The sequence below is a fragment of the Myxocyprinus asiaticus genome, chromosome 11 (assembly GCF_019703515.2).
Source record: "Myxocyprinus asiaticus isolate MX2 ecotype Aquarium Trade chromosome 11, UBuf_Myxa_2, whole genome shotgun sequence".
In the NCBI taxonomy this organism is placed as follows: domain Eukaryota; kingdom Metazoa; phylum Chordata; class Actinopteri; order Cypriniformes; family Catostomidae; genus Myxocyprinus; species Myxocyprinus asiaticus.
The window spans coordinates 51,804,051-51,822,364 of NC_059354.1; the positions used below are offsets into that span (position 1 = coordinate 51,804,051).

The following is an 18,314-nucleotide window of genomic DNA, read 5'->3' on the forward strand; positions in this document are numbered from 1 at the left end:
CTCACACACATGATAACATACGCACACACACACACATGCTAACACACACACACATGCTAACACTCACACACATGCTAACGCACACACACATGCTAACGCACACACACACTCACACACGATAACATACGCACACACACATGCTAACACACACACACACGCTAACACACACACATGCTAACACAAACACACCTCAACACACACACGCTAACACACACACTCACGTTAACACACACACTAACACTCACACACATGCTAACGCACACACACTCACACACATGATAACATACGCACACACACACACATGCTAACACACACACACACACACTCACACACATGATAACATACACACACACACACACACACACACACATGCTAACACACACACACATGCTAACACACACACACGCTAACGCACACACACGCTAACGCACACACACATACACGATAACATACACACACACACATGCTAACACACACACACGCTAACACACACACACACGCTAACACAAACACACCTCAACACACACACACGCTAACACACTCACACACATGCTAACACACACACACACACTCTCACACACATGATAACATATGCGCACACACACATGCTAACACACACTCATATGCTAACACACACACTCTAACCCACGCGCACACACACATGCTAACACACACACACACACATACACACACACACACACACACACACACACACACACACACAACCAGGGCATCAATAAGTGGAGCTCTACAGTTATCTTTTGGCCATTGTTGGCATTACAAGTCATGTTGTTTTCCAGCTGATGACAGCAATCTGACACACACACGTTTGTTTTTTTTACTATAGAATGTTTACTCTGATTATTCTGTTTTATACTCTAATTGAATTTTCTGAATTTTGCAGTTCATTTCTGTTTCTTGATATTCATTTTCTTGACATTATTATGAATTTGAGTAATTAAATAGTTTAAAATAAATTATTGGTATAAAAATGTTTATTCTGTGTCTTCTCTTTGTAACACCATGGTCAGGTTTGATTGCAAGCGTAATGACAAACTGCAAAAACTGACACTTCAAATCAATTTAAAATGCTAAAGTTTGACAAATAATTGTTTGATAATGTCTAAATATATATCAAATGCATATCTTGTGATAAAATATAAAATTAGGTTTCAACAAGTCATCAGACTACACAGTATGTGTCTACAGTCATCTACTGGCTGTTACTGGCATGACGTGGTGTTCAACTCATGTTATTTATATTTTATTCACCAGATGATCAGCCAGATGAGCAATCTGCCAACAATTTATATTACATGCTCATATTTCCTTCATGTTTCAACTTATAGAAGTGTAGGTGCTGACATTTTTGTCATTTTTCAAAAAAGAAATGCATATTTTATTGTTCTTCAGGGAAGAAGAGAGGGTATGAAAGGATTAAACATCTGATCATGAATACCAAAGGGAGGTGCTATTTTTCAGAACCATAGGAGGGTTAATCTCAGTAACCGCTCTGTTATTGGACACTTTCACTCATGATTTAATGAATCATGGCTGACTTTGAATAGGGAATTTTTGCAATGGCATCAATAACTGAAAACTATTGTGTTTGAGTGATGCTGCATCCGTTGCAGAGTTAATCAAAGACAGGAAGAAAACGTTTTTATACTAAAATATTACTTTATATTACAACTTGATAATAGTGGAAACAATGATCCTGCTTAGAAAAGAACTGGAGGGTGAAATATTCCAGTGTGCCGTGAGGCGGCTCGAGGCTTCATCCATTACTGCAGAATAAACAGATGCTCCAAGCTGACAGAGATTTTGCCTTTATAAGGACTGGAGACCTGCTTTTCACCTCCTCACACCACACATGCTCAGAACTCTCCAGATGTTAATTACACATTAATAATCTCACCGTTACTGGACGTGTTCATGTGAAGGTGATGCTGAAGATAAAGCCATTCATTATAAACCACTGCAGCATCTTCAGCTCCCTCAAGTGCAATAAGAGCACCAGCAGGTGGGACGGATCTTTCTTTTGCCAAATGACTTTGACATTACTGGAGGAGGAAACTAGAGACAAATCTAGATGAAGTGTGGTGCGTGTGGACAGGTGAGGTGAGCGGCAGGTTAAAACATCAGACAAATGGGCCAATAACAGCAGAATTGAGATGAATAGCAGCGGCCATCGACCGAAATCACAGCGAGATGAAAATCCACAAACCATTCTGTAATGCTAAGAAATATTCAATAATAAATAGAGATAAATAACAGACGCAGAGAGAGCCAACAACAGTCAATTTTATATTGAAATTCCCCGAGTCTGTTTTTGATAAAGTAGATCATTTGATGTAAACATTTATTGGCTGTCAAACAAACGAAAATGCAGTCTTTCAGACTCAACACATACTCTTACACGAAAAAAGAAAAATAGATTTATTTATATACACTGAGATGTATAAATGTGCAAACTGTTGTTACTCTTTTTGTCATCTTATTCTCTTTTTATTTTCCCCCGTAAAACAGTAAAAGATTAGACACGTGAAGACAAAAAACACAAGTTATTAAAATGTGTCACGGGAAGATCTGATGAGCCGTGGAGTCATTTTCTGAAACGTCTTAAATTAAAATCCCAAAGCTGTCGCTCTTGCATGCGTCTATTCACACACAGAGTCGTCGAGTGAATTTTACAGCTACTTTATAAATGATTGACAGAAAGGAGCACGCTGTGTTTGTCATGTTCGTTCATGGGACTGAAGGCACATCATGACACCCGTACCGAGAGTCGACAGCTGGTGAAGAAGTGATGGAAAACTGACAATAAATCGCAGATGGCAAAAGAACAGCAGATATTTTAAATAAAAAAAATGACAAGTTCCGGCTGCTGTTCATACGTTTCAGTCAATTGTCCAATGAGAGAACAGCTGCGTTTGTCTCTTTAAACGCATTCACGTAACCGGGTGAAGAGTGCCCCCGGAGATACTGTAAATGGGGTCAGAGGTCAGCTATGAGTCAGGAGGGCATTCTGTGACGCCTGTGTGGAGGGGAACGTCAGCAGGATGATGTCAGAGGTCGCAGTATTTGTCTTGGTGGTCGTGGGACTCGTGACTGAAGCTCCGGCCGCACACACATCAGTCAGCAGAGTCACGGTGTCTGTGGGCCGATCCCTCACCTCCAACATACGGCCCATCCCTGCCAGACACACACACACAAAATCAACCCAGGACACACACTTGTACACACGGCCGCATTAATGCACGGGCGAACCTGGGGTCCAGTCGTTACCTGCTTCACCTACACTGAGATCTGTAGAGAGCGCTTTCCTGTGCGGCCTTCTGCCTCGACCGGCGTGACGTATTCCCACAGAACTCTACATGAGACGGGAAGAAGAAAACACGGACATTTACTTCCTGCTATGAACACAATATCAGTCTGAATATCTAGTACGGTAACAACATTACTTCCTTTCTTTAACACAAATGTTAAACTAAAATTTTCCCAGTTGTTTAAATATTTGGACACATGTGAGAGCTGAAGCATCTTTTCACGTTGAATGTGAAAGCTGATTGGTGGAGTCACCTGATGACTGGTCAGTGTGGGCGGTGGCATGCGAGCGCTGTACTGCAGCGTCTGACCCAGCAGAGGACACCGCGCGTCACCTGACACACATCAACATACAACAACTGAAAACACTCGCTCGTGTCAAACTTCATCACACCGTTCAGTGCAACTCACCCTGTCCACAGACGAATGATCTGGAGAACTGAGGCATGATGGGAAGAGCGTGGAGCGGGCGGCTGTTCTTCACACCGGTCGGGTCGGGGGGTGGGGAGGAGGACGAGCTGCACAGCTGTGACAGTTAAACCAAAGTCAGTTCTGACTGGACGAGCAGCAATACAGGAGGCATCAGTACATCTGTACAGTGAACTCTTACTTGTGTGTGTTCTGAGCTGTAGTGTTTATTGTGTTTCCACTGTGCCAGCTGCATCATCACCACACCACCAGCAGGAGGAGCAGGCGGCACACCTGTACACACACAATGACATGATCCCTCCAGATACACAAACTGAACTGTCCCTTTAAATACAATAAATGCAAAACACAGACAAAGTACACACAAAGCAGCTGAGAGCAACATCCTGTCACAATGACAAAGTGAACTGTGTGTCTTATTTTCTTCATTGTTGTAAAGTGGAGTGAGGTATATTATCTGCATTCACTGCAGGAGATATGATGCAATGTATGTGCAAAGAATTACTTATGAAATAAGAACATTATATGAAACATGTTGATGATATTAAAAAAACTCTGCAAATATAATTTACTTACTGAGTATTTTTGTCTTGTTTTCTAGTTTGCCAGTGGAGTAAGAAATAAAAACTCGATTCAAAGGGAAGTGAAGTTTATTTTTCTTACCTCATTGGCAAATATTGTTTTCTTGTCTTAAGCATGAACTCCACCAAACTGTGTGAGATTTCTCTGAAAACAACACTTAATATCCTCATGCCATTCTGCTGCAATTTGTTCTTGTTTGAAGGATGTTTTAGATATTTTTACTGGAAAATAAAAACAAAAATTGTCATTTATAACGTCCCATGTTGAACTCTAGAAGTCCTATTCTGCTGTTCAAAGGCAAAATGCAGTAACTACATTTAGTCAAAATTGAGTTATGAGTGAAATCGTGTCTCTTAGATTCTGATCTGTCCTGTGACAGACGGGTTTGACCGAATTATTTTCAGATTCAGAGAAATCACGTGGTATAACGTCAATAATGAGAAAGTAATAATAGAAAGATATAAACTGCTGCTAAACTAAAATAATACTGAAGAACAAAATCATCATTCAGGCACTATGAAACATATTTAAACATTCTGGACGGGCCATAACAAACTAAATCAATCCAGTTTAGCCGGATCATTCTAGAGGAACAGACATGTAATTTCAGTATATGAGGGTGTTTCTCCTCTTCTTTTAATGAGTTCTTAAAGACGCCACAGCGAGAATTCATTCACATTAACACACGACACATAAACAGCAAATGAGAACTGAAGCACCCGTGAAGACCTTCTTAAAGACCATCATAACCGCAAGGGAAGCAAGGCAGGAAACAGTTTTTAATTAGCAGCTCATATCTCTTGAATAATGGGGTTGTTGGGAGCAGAGAGTCGTTTAAATGAACACGTTTATACCTGACGCTGAAAGTCACACAATGAGAAGCATCAGAGCCGTGTTTACAGATAATGAATAAGGTGTTCTGGTTCCTGCGGACGCCACAGAACAGACCGACGACTGTATTGTGTGTTCATGACATGATTTACATTAATGAAGGCATCAGGAACAGTGTGGATCTGGTTTAGAGAAGGTGAGCAGTGTTTAAAAGTGATTTTAAAAGCAGTGAACACACAAGTCCCATGTTCTACGGAGTGAGAACCATCAAATATTTGAGATATATTATTATTAAACAAACAATTAACAGCATCAAGCAGCTTGTTTTCATCAAATGTCTGTCTGCAATCCAAAATTAATCAACGCTCTTTACAAGTTAATCAGTGAATATAAACCCACATTCAGGAATAAACACGGTTCAAGGAACTAAAACGAAAACCAAAAATGACATTTTTGTTTTTTTTGGCAGAACGTAACCGAAAACAAAGTGATTTTCAATTGTTCCGTCATCAAAAACGTAATTTTGAAATGCTGGTTACGGGTTATAACCGGTTAATTTCGTTGTGATAATGTTTTCATGAAACTAAAGGTCAAAGGGTTTACCACAGTACATTTTTGGAACTACACCACTTCCTGTAGCCCAAAAAATGAAACGTGTGCTTTAATCCTGAAGGAAACTGCTGCATCACACATTTCTTTGCCTAATTGCCCGTTGTGGATGAAACATTCTGTGAATGAAGACCTTTTTATCAACTATGTATAATTACTACATACACTGTACATGCACGACTAATCCAGATACAAGAAAACATTATTAGAGGTCAAAAGTTCATTTCTCAGTTGTTTCTTCACTGAATTATTCTTAGATATGATGCATTAATACAGATCTGATGCTGTCGGGTTTTAACTCAGAAGCAGATCTGTAATTAAAATTAAACTTAACTGTATGTTTTTATGATTTCTGTGCTGATAAATTCACCACACAGTGAAAAGAGTAATTGCTTATTTTTGCTTATTTTGGTGAGTCATGTGGCTTATTTTGGGCTTGTTTTTCCAGAGCAGGTCGCTTGTTTCTCTTGTGAGATCTGGCAACACTATACTTCACCCACCCCTTTATTACAGAGTACTGTCACTTTAAAAAGAACATTATTAACCGTTCTTTTATTTTGTTCTAAGCGGTTACAATCTGAAGAGGCTGCAAAACTTCTGAACTGGAACAAAAAAATACTATTTCTGCTCTGAATGAATCGAAATGAAAAATATTTAGTTTTTAGTCCCTGTTCGAGCCCCTACTGAGTGATTCATATTTTGAGCTAATCTGCAAACCTGCTGTTGACCATTCTGGCATCTTTTTTTTTTTCTTATACATTTCTGATGTTTTTGATGATTTTGTTAATGGTTCAAAACTTGCTACAAGTGAAAAGTTGCAGAGGATAAAAGTCTGTATATTGGTCACTTGTGGGCTTCCGTACTTGAGCACTGCTGAGCGGGAATCTGTTGCGAGCTGCAGTGGGGTGACGTGCGGGGGAACGGCATCTGTTCTGCCCCAGCAGGGGGTAAAAACCCCACCGATGAGCTGTAGAGACACACACACACACACATGCAAACACAATCAGATACAACTGACTGTCAAACACATCTTGAGCTACACGTTTTTCAGGCACTTATTGAGTCTAAATAGATGTACAACTCACAGAATTTCAAGTCATCTCTCAATGTTCATGTGTTAAACTTGCTATAGTTTACGTCAATGTTGTTTCTTCATCAAATATTAATGTTATAGTATAGATGTCAAGTGAATCACTGAAACATCAGCACCAACTTGAGTAAGTAAGAGCATATATAATATGTGTGTGTGCACACATATGGAATACTGATGCATTACAGTGCAGAAAACAGTGCTGTGGCATCAGTATGGACTGCGGCTTGAATGCAGCTGCTGTAGTGTGTGATGCGTTCACATGAAGGATGTGCTGCAATGAGATGTCTCTCCTCACGGGACTCCATGTGTTATATTAAGACCGCTGGATTTCTGCCCTTATAAATCATGTTGATCGTGACCTACTAAAGTCAACGTCCCTCGAGACACAAGAGCGGCAGCGAGCGACCTCTTCCTGCCGGTTTTACACAGCACAAGTCAACCGCAGGTGAAACTGACCTGGTTAACTCATACAGCTCGAGCTATTTTACATCTCCATCGCTGTTTGAAGCAGAGGCTTAAATCAGTCATAATATCATTTGCACAGTAAGGGAAGTATATGAACATTTATCATCAGAAATGCATTAAAATCTTCCTGAATTTACTTGTTTCACTGGTTTTTACACCCTGTGGGTCACAGCAGGACTCCACACAGCAGAAAATCATTTACTTGCCGAGTATTTTTGTCTTGATTCCACTGAAAACATCTAAACATTCTTAAAACGAGATCCATTTACTCCAGAAACAAAATATCATATTCTTGTTTTCAAAAAATCTAACAAAAGTTTGCCATGTCCCCCCCCCCCACTGGCAAATAGTTTTTTCTTGTTACAAACATAAACACCAACAAATTTAGATTTCTCTGAAAACAAGATTTAAAGGGACAGTTCACCCAAAAATGAAAATTCTCTCATCATTTACTCACCCTCATGTCATCCCAGATGTGTTTGACTTTCTTTCTTCTGCAGAACACAAATGAAGATTTTTAGAAGAATATTTCAGCTCTGTAGGTCCATACAATGCAAGTGAATGGTGACCAGAACTTTGAAGCTCAATAAAGCACATAAAGGCAGCATAAAAGTAATCCATAAGACTCCAGTGGCTTACTCCATGTCTTCTGAAGTGATATGATAGGTGTGTGTGAGAAACAGATCAATATTTAAGTCCTTTTTTACTATCAATTCTACTTCCTGCCCAGTAGATGGCAATATGGACGAAGAATGTGAATCACCAAAAACAAAAGAATGTGGAAGTGAATTTAAAGTGGAGATTGACTGAGCAGGGAGGACAATTTATAGTAAACAAAGCATTAAATATTGATCTGTTTCTCACCCACACCTATCATATCACTTCTGAAGACATGGAGTAAGCCACTGGAGTCTTATGGATTACTTTTATGCTGCATTTATGTGCTTTTGGAGCTTCAAGTTCTGGTCACCATTCACTTGCATTGTATGAGCCTACAGCCTGAAATATTCTTCTAAAAATCTTCATTTGTGTTCTGCAGAAGAAAGAAAGTCACACACATCTGGGATGGCATGAGGGTGAGTAAATGATGACAGCATTTTCATTTTTAGGTGAACTGTCCCTTTAATATGTTTCACAGTTGTGCTTCTGCATTCATTTCTTCTTGTTTTGAGGATGTTTAGGTATTTTTAACAGAAAATTAGACAAAAAATATTAGTTCTTGTCATTGAAGACTATTTGCTCTCATGTAGCAGGATTAATTGATACATCTTGCTTTAATTTCAGCACTTTGCAAATTCCAGTTTCTGGTCATTTTACATTTATGTTTTTGTAGCAGGGCTGGTTATATTATTTCACTATTATATCACTACATTTAAAAATCTTTTTTTTTTCCTGTTTGTTTACCATTTTGTGTTAATTCAAAATGAAAAATGTGTCTTTTCTGCTCAAAAATGTTAATATTGCCAGGCTCTGCTAGGGAGAATGGAACAGTGTTGTGTTATATCCGTTGTTTATTTCTCTCTTTATTTATATTCTGTCATTAACAGATATGGTTATATTTGTCCATTTATTTCTGCACATGTAATGCTGAAAAGACCTCATGGTTAAAGCAGTAAACAGAGTAAAAATGCATTTAATTTTCTGTCATATCTCAACTTTCAAGCAGTATACACAAAGGATGGTATTTTATTTGAACAAAGTAGAGCAATAAGAGTGATCTTTCGGTCAACAGATGGAATGGCGGGAATCTTTACGCAGGTATGCAATAGTTTTATTATTTTTAAACCCACTGGATTCTTTATTTCATTTGATTTAATTCATGCAGTTTATAATAGAGTAAAGTTTATTAATCTGGAGTCACTATTACACAACAACAATCCGACTGTAAATGGAGTAATAAATCTAAATGAAATACCTGCTGTTGTTGTGCTGGCTGGGTGGTATAATACTGTAATACACCTGTATGTTGGATGCAGGCACCTGCGCAGAGCTCATTACAGGCTGCTGCACTGCTGGAGGCATCGACACCTGCGACAGACACTCATCAGCTCACGACACATGCAGCTTGATTATAACTGATATATAACGAGTGTTCACCTGATACGAGGGCACTGATGGGCACTGCAGCATCATACTGCTGTGTGGACTGTTGATCAGTGGTTGATTCGGAGGCTGCTGGAGGACGTTCTGATAACTCTGTTGATTTGACATTACAGTTTGATAACCTGAAGAGACACACACAAACATATGACTGAACAACATCACAATGTGTACGATTCAACAGCACAACACCGAACAGAACGCAGGTGACAGATGAACAACAGCTTGAGCATCACTGTGTCACAGTACTGCTATTATTGAACAGTGACATCATCAAAACTGATGTTAGTTCTGTGACTGAAAGAGAAGGACGAGCGTTTAGTTTACTTGTTTGACATGAAATACATAAAGAATCGAAATCACATCAAACTAGTGATGAAATGATATATTAGACAGGACGATTAATCAAACAGTTTTTGGTTATTTTGAGATTATCAGTATGAGCTCGCTTGATCGATTAACAGAAGTGTTCATTCCCAAACACACGGCCCTGGCAACAGATGCTGCACAATATATTTAACACGTACATCGAGTTCATTTTGAGTAAACTGATTATTTTACAAACATCTAAGTGAATTTTGAGGATTGTGTTTTTACTAGCATCTGAGTGAATTTTAAGTAAACTGCGCTTTTTCTGAGTGAATTGAGTACATTTTGCATTTTCACAATATATAAAAAAATAATATAATTTTTCACATTTATTTGAAAGTTAATTTTGAGTAAACTGTACTTTTATTTTTGAGTGAATTGAGTAAATTTGGCATTTTCACATATTTAGAAAATATAAAAAAATTATTTATTTTTTTATATTAAAAATATTTTTTTTTTTTACATTTATTTGAAAGTGAATTTTAGGTAAACTGTACTTTAAAAAAAAAAAAAAATATATATATATATATATATATATATATATATATACACACACACATACACACACACACACACACAGTGTATATATATATATATATATATATATACACACACACATACACACACACACAGTGTATATATATATATATATATATATTTTAAATATTAAAAAATAAACTATTTTTTTTACATTTATTTGAAAGTGAATTTTGAGTAAACTGTATTTTTAACATTAATTTTGAGTCATAATTTGAGTAAATTGTTTTCCTCACAGTAAATTGTGTATTTTATATTTGAGAGAGTTAATATTGTATACATTGAGTACATTTTGATTGTGTATTTTATACGTTCATTTAAGTGATTATTGAGTAAACTACTTTTTATGCACAATTTAAAAAAAATTCTCTGTAAAATGCATTACATTTTTTTATGAATTCTGAGCAAGCTGTGTATTTGTTTTACATACATTAAGTGAATATTGAGAATATTGTTAAATAAGTTTGAGTTTGCAATTTTGAGTATGCCTGTAATGATTAAAATATAATACATCAGCATTATATCGGCCATCCTCACTAGAGATTGCATCATATCTACTGACAAAATCCATTTCTACAGGCACTACAACAAACACAAGACACACACTGAACTAGAGCTGATTACACTCATGACATCATTGACTCATGTAAATGAGGTTACATATTTTAATTAATAAAAAGTCTCGACTGTAGAAGCTAATTACAATGACAGACAACAGACCTCGAGACTTCAGACGGCACACCCATGATGTCTGAACGTTTAAACATCAAGACTAAATCATTACACAGTGAATAGAAATTATGCAAGTTTCTTATTTTAAGTTCATTGTTTCACAGCAGTGCTGTTCTGAGCGATTCATTCATGTTGTCATTTATAACAGAACTAAGAGCTGATAACAGCCTTGCCAGCTACATGCTTAAAATCACTGATGATCGCACAATGCCAGAGTCATTAAATCTCGTCTCATTATCAGAGTAAGTGCACAATCGCTTACATAATGACTGCAGAAGCACCTCTACATGTTACGTCTTTAAAAGTGGCAACATGTAGGTATAAGAAAAGACAGTAATTTACACCAGCGCCCACTCAGGTGGCATACGGGGCGCTGCGAATGCTCTCACAGGCCCATTATGAGCGGGATAATTTGCATTGGTGTCAAGGTTATCATGTGGAGGGAATCACCACCCCACGACGCTCTCTAACACACTCACAGCGGGGGGGCATTTTCAATTTCTGCTGGCGTTTGGCCAAAGGGATGCAATCAATTTAGCGCAGATGAGAGCAGAAGTGGGACAAAGGAAGCGGGCGGCCCGCAGCGAAGAGGTAGGATATTTTTAGCTCTATTCTCTCACCTCCACTTAGCAGCAGAGCATGATGGGAATATAATATTAAACACTCTCCGCTGTGGCTGAATGAGCAGGTACACCAGAAGAGAAAATGTTCTATACAATGAGCGTTTCAAAGTCACTTCACAGGTCGAGCCGGTTTCAAGGTTTCAGGAGATGACGTATTTTTGTTACATGGTTCTTTATTCTATATTCAGATATAAAACAATCTTTCATTGGACTTACAGCAAAAATGACTTTCAATATTGTGATATTAAATGACTCATACCAAGATATTCTGCACACTGCCATCACCTGACCCACAAAAGGGTGGCATATTTTCAATATTTTATTCAAATACAGACAATAATGTCTTAACCTCTTCAGCTCTGCTACATATTTTAGCTGCCACCTGCCAAATTTAAAAGCTCACCCGTTGACTAGTTGCAAAATATTGGTCAAATTTGACAAAATAATAATAAAAAAAAAAAAAAAGATTCCAATAATTCGTAAATAATATTATACTTTTACAATCCTACAGTATGCTGAACATTTATTTTTACCCTGTCTTTGAAAGTCTGTGATTTAGGCTCCGTTTGCTCAATGTGCCGATAAGAAGTCTCATTTCATTCCACTAGATGGCAGCAAGCACTAGGCAAAAGACATGTTCCTCTATCACCTTCCATCACCTTCCATCACAATATACAGATCTGAAACGCAGGTGGAGCTGAAACGCAACCGAGCACTCGCCATGTAGTCTATTTTGTGATCCCACACACCTTCCCAATTGTTTTGTTGAATATCTCGGCCTCTGAGTGGACTATAAGCTTAATCTAGGTGTTGTTTGAAAGCCGAGATACACATCTTAGAGGACCCCAGCTACATTTCATCATCAATAGTCGGCAACATATTTTTTAGATTATTTATTTATCATGCTTTTTCTTCTGGACTGCTCATTTTGACAAAAGTTTGGATTATTAAACCAAGCAAGCTCACAGAAGAGAGAAAAATGGCTCATTTTGAAGCAAACAGCCTACGATAAGAGCTGATACAGAGTTTGTGGCTACTTGGGGCTTCCAGAAGCAGTGACCGGAGCAGACATGAGACATGCCATCAAATGCTGCAACAAAAATGTCCCTTTAAATGGAAAATAAAGACTTATGCTTAAGGCATTTGACTTTCTTTTGATAATTATTGAACTGTGGTGTTATGAAAACAAAGTAAACGGCACAAAATATTAGTTTTTTTAATATATATATATATATATATATATATAACACATACACACACAACTTGTGCTTTAGTGCTACTTGAAAATCTTTTATATTCATCTTCCTACATAACAACAGGGTGGCGCTTTCTGCGACATGGATATTTTCAGGTCTTGTTACTTTTTGTAACAAATACAAAAGTGATGGAGTTCTGGGAAAAATTCAGATTCTCAGCATTCAAATGGTATTACAAATGACTATCCAGAGACTATTACATTTAAAACAAACTTCAATCCTCGTCCACGGACATGCCAGCAGAGCAGAGAAGTTAATGTTGTGTGAACATCAAACTGAAGACTGATTCTGAACACCACACCACTGATCACGTGACCTCACCGATAGATGAATAAAACGCAGCTCAGTCCTGCGGAGGTGTGATGTCATGGTGATGTCACGGGAGGGGTTCGAGGAGGAGTGAGGGGCTGGAAAAGAGACCGGTTCACTGTGAGAATTCTAGTGTGTCTCAGACAGTGCCTCGGCCCCGCATTCAGCCGCTCTGACCGACCGCAGCACCAGCGCCGATGAGTACCACAGTAAAGATCCAGAATAACATCAAACGGCGTCTCACCTTTACAAACTGTAAATCTTCAACAGCTTCGAGTGTTGATCGCCCATTACCTGCGACAATCACTGTGTGTGCGCAACACAAGAGAGTAACCCGAGACAACAAAGTACTGAGAGAAATGATGAGTGTTACAATGCTGGTTTTCACCTTTATTTGCCCATTCTATTGTAAACAGATGTGGATGCGTGTACATCCGTGATGGGAATCAGTTCTGGTTCTGACTGCACTTAACAGACTTTCATCAGAGAGGACGGCATGTTAAATGTTTCACTATTGAAAAAGAGGCTGTGAGCGATAGATGTACAGTCTGTTCAACAGTTTGTACTGTTTAAAAGGAATATTCCAGGTTTAATACAAGTACAGCTCATTTGTGTCATAATGTCGATTACAACAAAAATTAATTTTTGACTCGTTCCTCCTTTTCTTTAATAAAAGCACAAATGTGTGTTCCAGTGAGACACTTACAATGGAAGTCAATGGGGTCAATCTGTAAACATTAAAATACTCACTGTTTCAAAAGTATAGACACAAGACATAAACAATATGTGTGTTAACATGTTTTTGTATTTGTTACAAAACCAGTGACAAACTTCATGTTTCACGTCTTGGAACGAAAGCACATAGTTCTGGGAGGTAATATAGCAAATGATGTTCATGACAGACTTTGTGTCTGGCATTTCAGAATAACCGGAGCAACACTTCAGACGCCATGTGATGGTATTGATGATATGCTCTGAGCCATGTTTTTGATGCTCATCTATTCAGTAAATGTGTTTTCATCTTAATTGAAGTGTATGTCTTCTTGCCGAATGCAAACTGCATCCACCTCAAGTGAGCGTATACATTTTTTATGTGCATTTTAGAAACATTGTTCTTGGTGTTTCCATCCAGCATTTATGTGATATCCCAAAATTAGAATAGAAATACAGTATGTGGATGGCAATCCAGCTACTGTCAACCATAGTGTGCAACGTATGCAGTTACCTGTCTGCTGGGCAGGTGTGTGTGATGATGGGGGTATCGTTTGACTGTGAGTGTTGCTGTACTGTACGCTGCCCGCCGGACGATACTGATGCCCACACACAGAGTACTGACTGGATGAGCAATAACACGCTGCCATCTGTGAACACACACACACACAAACGACTGTCACACAAAACAACTGACATGATAACAGCAAGGTTACCGGTTTGACGGACCAATAGAGGATGGGTGGAGTGTTCATTATTTTTGCTTCAGAATTTCTACATTTCTGTTGGTTGCCGTTAGAGGCACAGAAATGACACACTGCAGCTTTAAGCTCTCTTGTGTTTTGCAAACACACACACACACACCTCACCTGCGGATGCATGTAGCTCTGCTGCGGCTGTATGATGGGCTGGTTGACTGTGGCTGTCGCAGGAAATGCAGATGTGGGTACAGTCTGTCTGGGCGAGGGCACCATGTAACCAGCCTGCTGCTGTGGCAGTGGCGTGGGGCTTTGGAGTGTCACAGGTGAGGGGTAAACAACGGTGTGAGCATCACGAGCATCCCCTGAGGGCTGCCGCACCAGAGTCATGTGACTAAACTGACCACTTAGATTATCCTGTGGCTGGAACACACACACACACACACACACGGTGAGCAGCTTCATCTGTACACTACTGTCAACACATTTCACGGTCTCCACTCACTCTAAGACCTGTAACATACTTCAACACAAACGCTTTACACTCCAAAAGCTTGACTTGTTCGAACTTGTTGCACTCCAAAACGTGTCTGATCACAATTTTCACAACATTCTCAGCATTGCCACAAGGGGTGTTGGTCATTAGTCTTTCTCCTTCAGATCGACTGCTGTCATGGCGGAGCAATCTGAGCTATGAAAGCTAGTTAAAGACAATTAAGCTGTCGACATTTTTTATAGCTAGCTACATCCAGTTTGATTGGTATAAACATTTGAAGGTCTAATTGAGTACTGAGGTTTGATAGCATAAGAGTAATACAAGAAAAATATGGTTTAGGTATAACGAGACTGAATTCTTGCAATGCACTTGGCAAGCACTCATGTCTGTGTGCTTCCATAGAGTCTTTCTGGCCTTGCTGTAACTAAATGTACTTGTCTGTATTACTTTGCTTTTTTGCCCCATTATAAAGGGGAAGAGACTTGCTACTTTTCTATTCATAGAATATTAATTCCAACATCTGCTTCTGCATTAATTATTCAAAAGCATTTCCCACACTTTTAATGAGTCATTAAGGGATATTTACAGCAGAGGGAGGTTAAGAAATAGAGGTTATTAGAGCAGTGCAACAAACTCATTCAAATAGTAAACATGACTGCAGTACTTACTGCATACTACATTTACATAGTCTGCAGCCGAGCGCATCTACTGCGACTCACTTCACACGTGCTACTGACAGCAATCTAATAGGAACAAATAGCTAGACTGCATGTGACAAATGGCGAGATGCAGGCAAAAGCGTCCACATAGACTAAATGTACTGCATGACATAGAGGTAAGGAGAGAGAGAGAGAGAGAGAGAGAGATGTAGGTACCACAGTATAGTGTTGATTAGGAGACACTGAGAGGATCTGTGGTGGGTAAGACGCTGTCGAGTGCTGGACGGGAAGAGCAGACGTCTGAACAGACCAGAGAGGCTGAAGACACGAATATACAGGGAAGGAAGAGGAAACATACACAGACGAGGAAGAGGAAACAGACACACAGCAGAGGAAGAAGAAAGAGGCAAAGGAAGAGGAAACAGACACAGACAAGGAAATGGAAACAGACACACAGGATGAGGAAACAGACACAGACGAAGAAGAGGAAATACACAGGGGAAGAGAAAACAGACAAACACAGGAAGAGAAACAGACACGCAGCAGAAGAGGAAACAGACACACAGGATGAGGAAACAGACACACAGGATGAGGAAACAGACACACAGGATGAGGAAACAGACACACAGGATGAGGAAACAGACACAGACGAAGAAGAGGAAATACATAGGGGAAGAGAAAACAGACAAATACAGGAAGAGAAACAGACACACAGCAGAAAAGGAAACAGACACAAAGAGGAAGAGGAAACAGACAAACACAGGAAGAGAAACAGACACAAAGAGGAAGAGGAAACAGACACAGATGAGGAAATGGATACAGACACACAGAAGATGAAACGGACACATTTAAGGAAGAGGAAATACACACAGGAAGAGGAAACAAACACAGACGAAAAAGAGGAAATATATAGGGGAAGAGGAAACAGACACACAGCAGAAGAGGAAACAGACACACAGCAGAAGAGGAAACAGACAAACACAGGAAGAGAAACAGACACAAAGAGGAAGAGGAAACAGACACACAGCAGAAGAGGAAACAGACACACAGCAGAAGAGGAAACAGACACACAGCAGAAGAGGAAACAGACACACAGCAGAAGAGGAAACAGACAAACACAGGAAGAGAAACAGACACAAAGAGGAAGAGGAAACACAGAGAGAGGAAGGAAATGGATTTAGTTACAGACTTACAGGTTGGAAAAGTCTCTCCATAAATAGAATAAATAAAAGATAAAATAAAGTTTATATAGCACAATTAAACACAACAATAGTTGACCAATGTGCTGTACAATAGTCATAAACATTAAACATAATTAAAATAAAACAGCAACAACAGTCCTCCATTAATGAATCATTTCATTTAGATTAAAATCCATTGAGAAAAGATAGGTTTTAGCCTAATTTTAAAAATAGACAATGTTGAAGCTGCTTTAACATGCAGGGGTAAACCATTCCAAAAATGAGGTGCAGCTATCGCAAAAGCACGGTCACCCCTAAGCTTCAGTCTACACCTTGGTACAGTTAAGAGCAGCTGATCAGAGGACCTAAGAGACCTGGTGGGAGTATGTTGTTCTAACAGGTCTGTGAGATAAGCGGGCACCAGACTGCAATTTAAAAACAGACATCAAAAGCTTAAAATCAATTCTGCAACACACCGGAAGCCAATCTTGCTTGCGTGTACCGGTCAAAAGTCTTGCCACCGCATTTTGTACCACTTGTAATCGAGACACGGATGATTGACTGACTCATATATAGTGAGTTGCAGTAATCAAGCCTGGATGAAATGAAGGCATGAATGCCCTTCTCAAACTCATTAAAACAAAGAAAAGGCTTGACTTTGGCCAAAAGTCTTAAATGGAAAAAAGCTGGATTTGACAAGAGTTTATTTGCTTATCAAATTTAAGAGCGCTGTCAAATAATACACCCAGGTTCTTCACGACCGCTTTACTATGGAGAGCCAAAGGGCCCGAAAATAAAAGCACTCAGAGGAGTGTTAGTTGGCATCACAAACACTGTATAATGATCAATTATACAAGTGTAGGGGGCCTGGGTAGCTCAATGGTAAAGACGCTGGCTACCACCCCTGGAGTTCGCTAGTTAGGACTCCTAAGCAACCAAACTGGCCCGGTTGCTAGGGAGGGTAGAGTCACATGGGGTAACCTCCTCGTGGTCACTATAATGTGGTTCTCGCTCTCGGTGGGGCGTGTGGTGAGTTGTGCATGGATGCCACGGTGGATGGCGTGAAGCCTCCACACGCGCCATGTCTCCGTGGCAACGCACTCAACAAGCCACGTGATAAGATGGTCGACAGTCTCAGACGCAGAGGCAGCTGGGAATTGTCCGCCACCACCCGGATTGTGGCGAATCACCACGGGGACTTAAAAGTACATTGGGAATTGGGCATTCCAAATTGGGAGAAAAAGGGGAAAAAATCCACAAAAATAAAAAAGTGTAGATGGTACATACTGTAAGCTGGCCAATGATAA

General features: G+C 39.3%; 1 protein-coding gene across 6 annotated transcripts in view; it reads right to left on the reverse strand.

The window, feature by feature from the left end:
- Positions 1 to 2,288: 2,288 nt before the first annotated feature.
- LOC127448227 (R3H domain-containing protein 1-like) overlaps positions 2,289 to 18,314 on the reverse strand; it is a 38,079-nt gene continuing 22,053 nt past the window's right edge. The window contains exons 17-27 of one of the 6 annotated variants that reach the window (XM_051710604.1): positions 16,043 to 16,144; positions 14,843 to 15,094; positions 14,488 to 14,623; positions 9,434 to 9,561; positions 9,252 to 9,364; positions 6,642 to 6,745; positions 3,938 to 4,029; positions 3,739 to 3,853; positions 3,583 to 3,662; positions 3,289 to 3,373; positions 2,289 to 3,195 (exon numbers count right to left, since the gene is read on the reverse strand). In XM_051710604.1, coding sequence (XP_051566564.1) covers positions 3,005 to 3,195; positions 3,289 to 3,373; positions 3,583 to 3,662; positions 3,739 to 3,853; positions 3,938 to 4,029; positions 6,642 to 6,745; positions 9,252 to 9,364; positions 9,434 to 9,561; positions 14,488 to 14,623; positions 14,843 to 15,094; positions 16,043 to 16,144 — 1,398 coding nt within the window. In that variant the 3' untranslated portion in view covers positions 2,289 to 3,004. Of the gene's footprint in view, positions 3,196 to 3,288; positions 3,374 to 3,582; positions 3,663 to 3,738; positions 3,854 to 3,937; positions 4,030 to 4,419; positions 4,560 to 6,641; positions 6,746 to 9,251; positions 9,365 to 9,433; positions 9,562 to 14,487; positions 14,624 to 14,842; positions 15,095 to 16,042; positions 16,145 to 18,314 lie in introns of those variants that run through there. The other 5 variants (XM_051710606.1, XM_051710605.1, XR_007898486.1 and 2 more) reach the window with 5 other exon arrangements.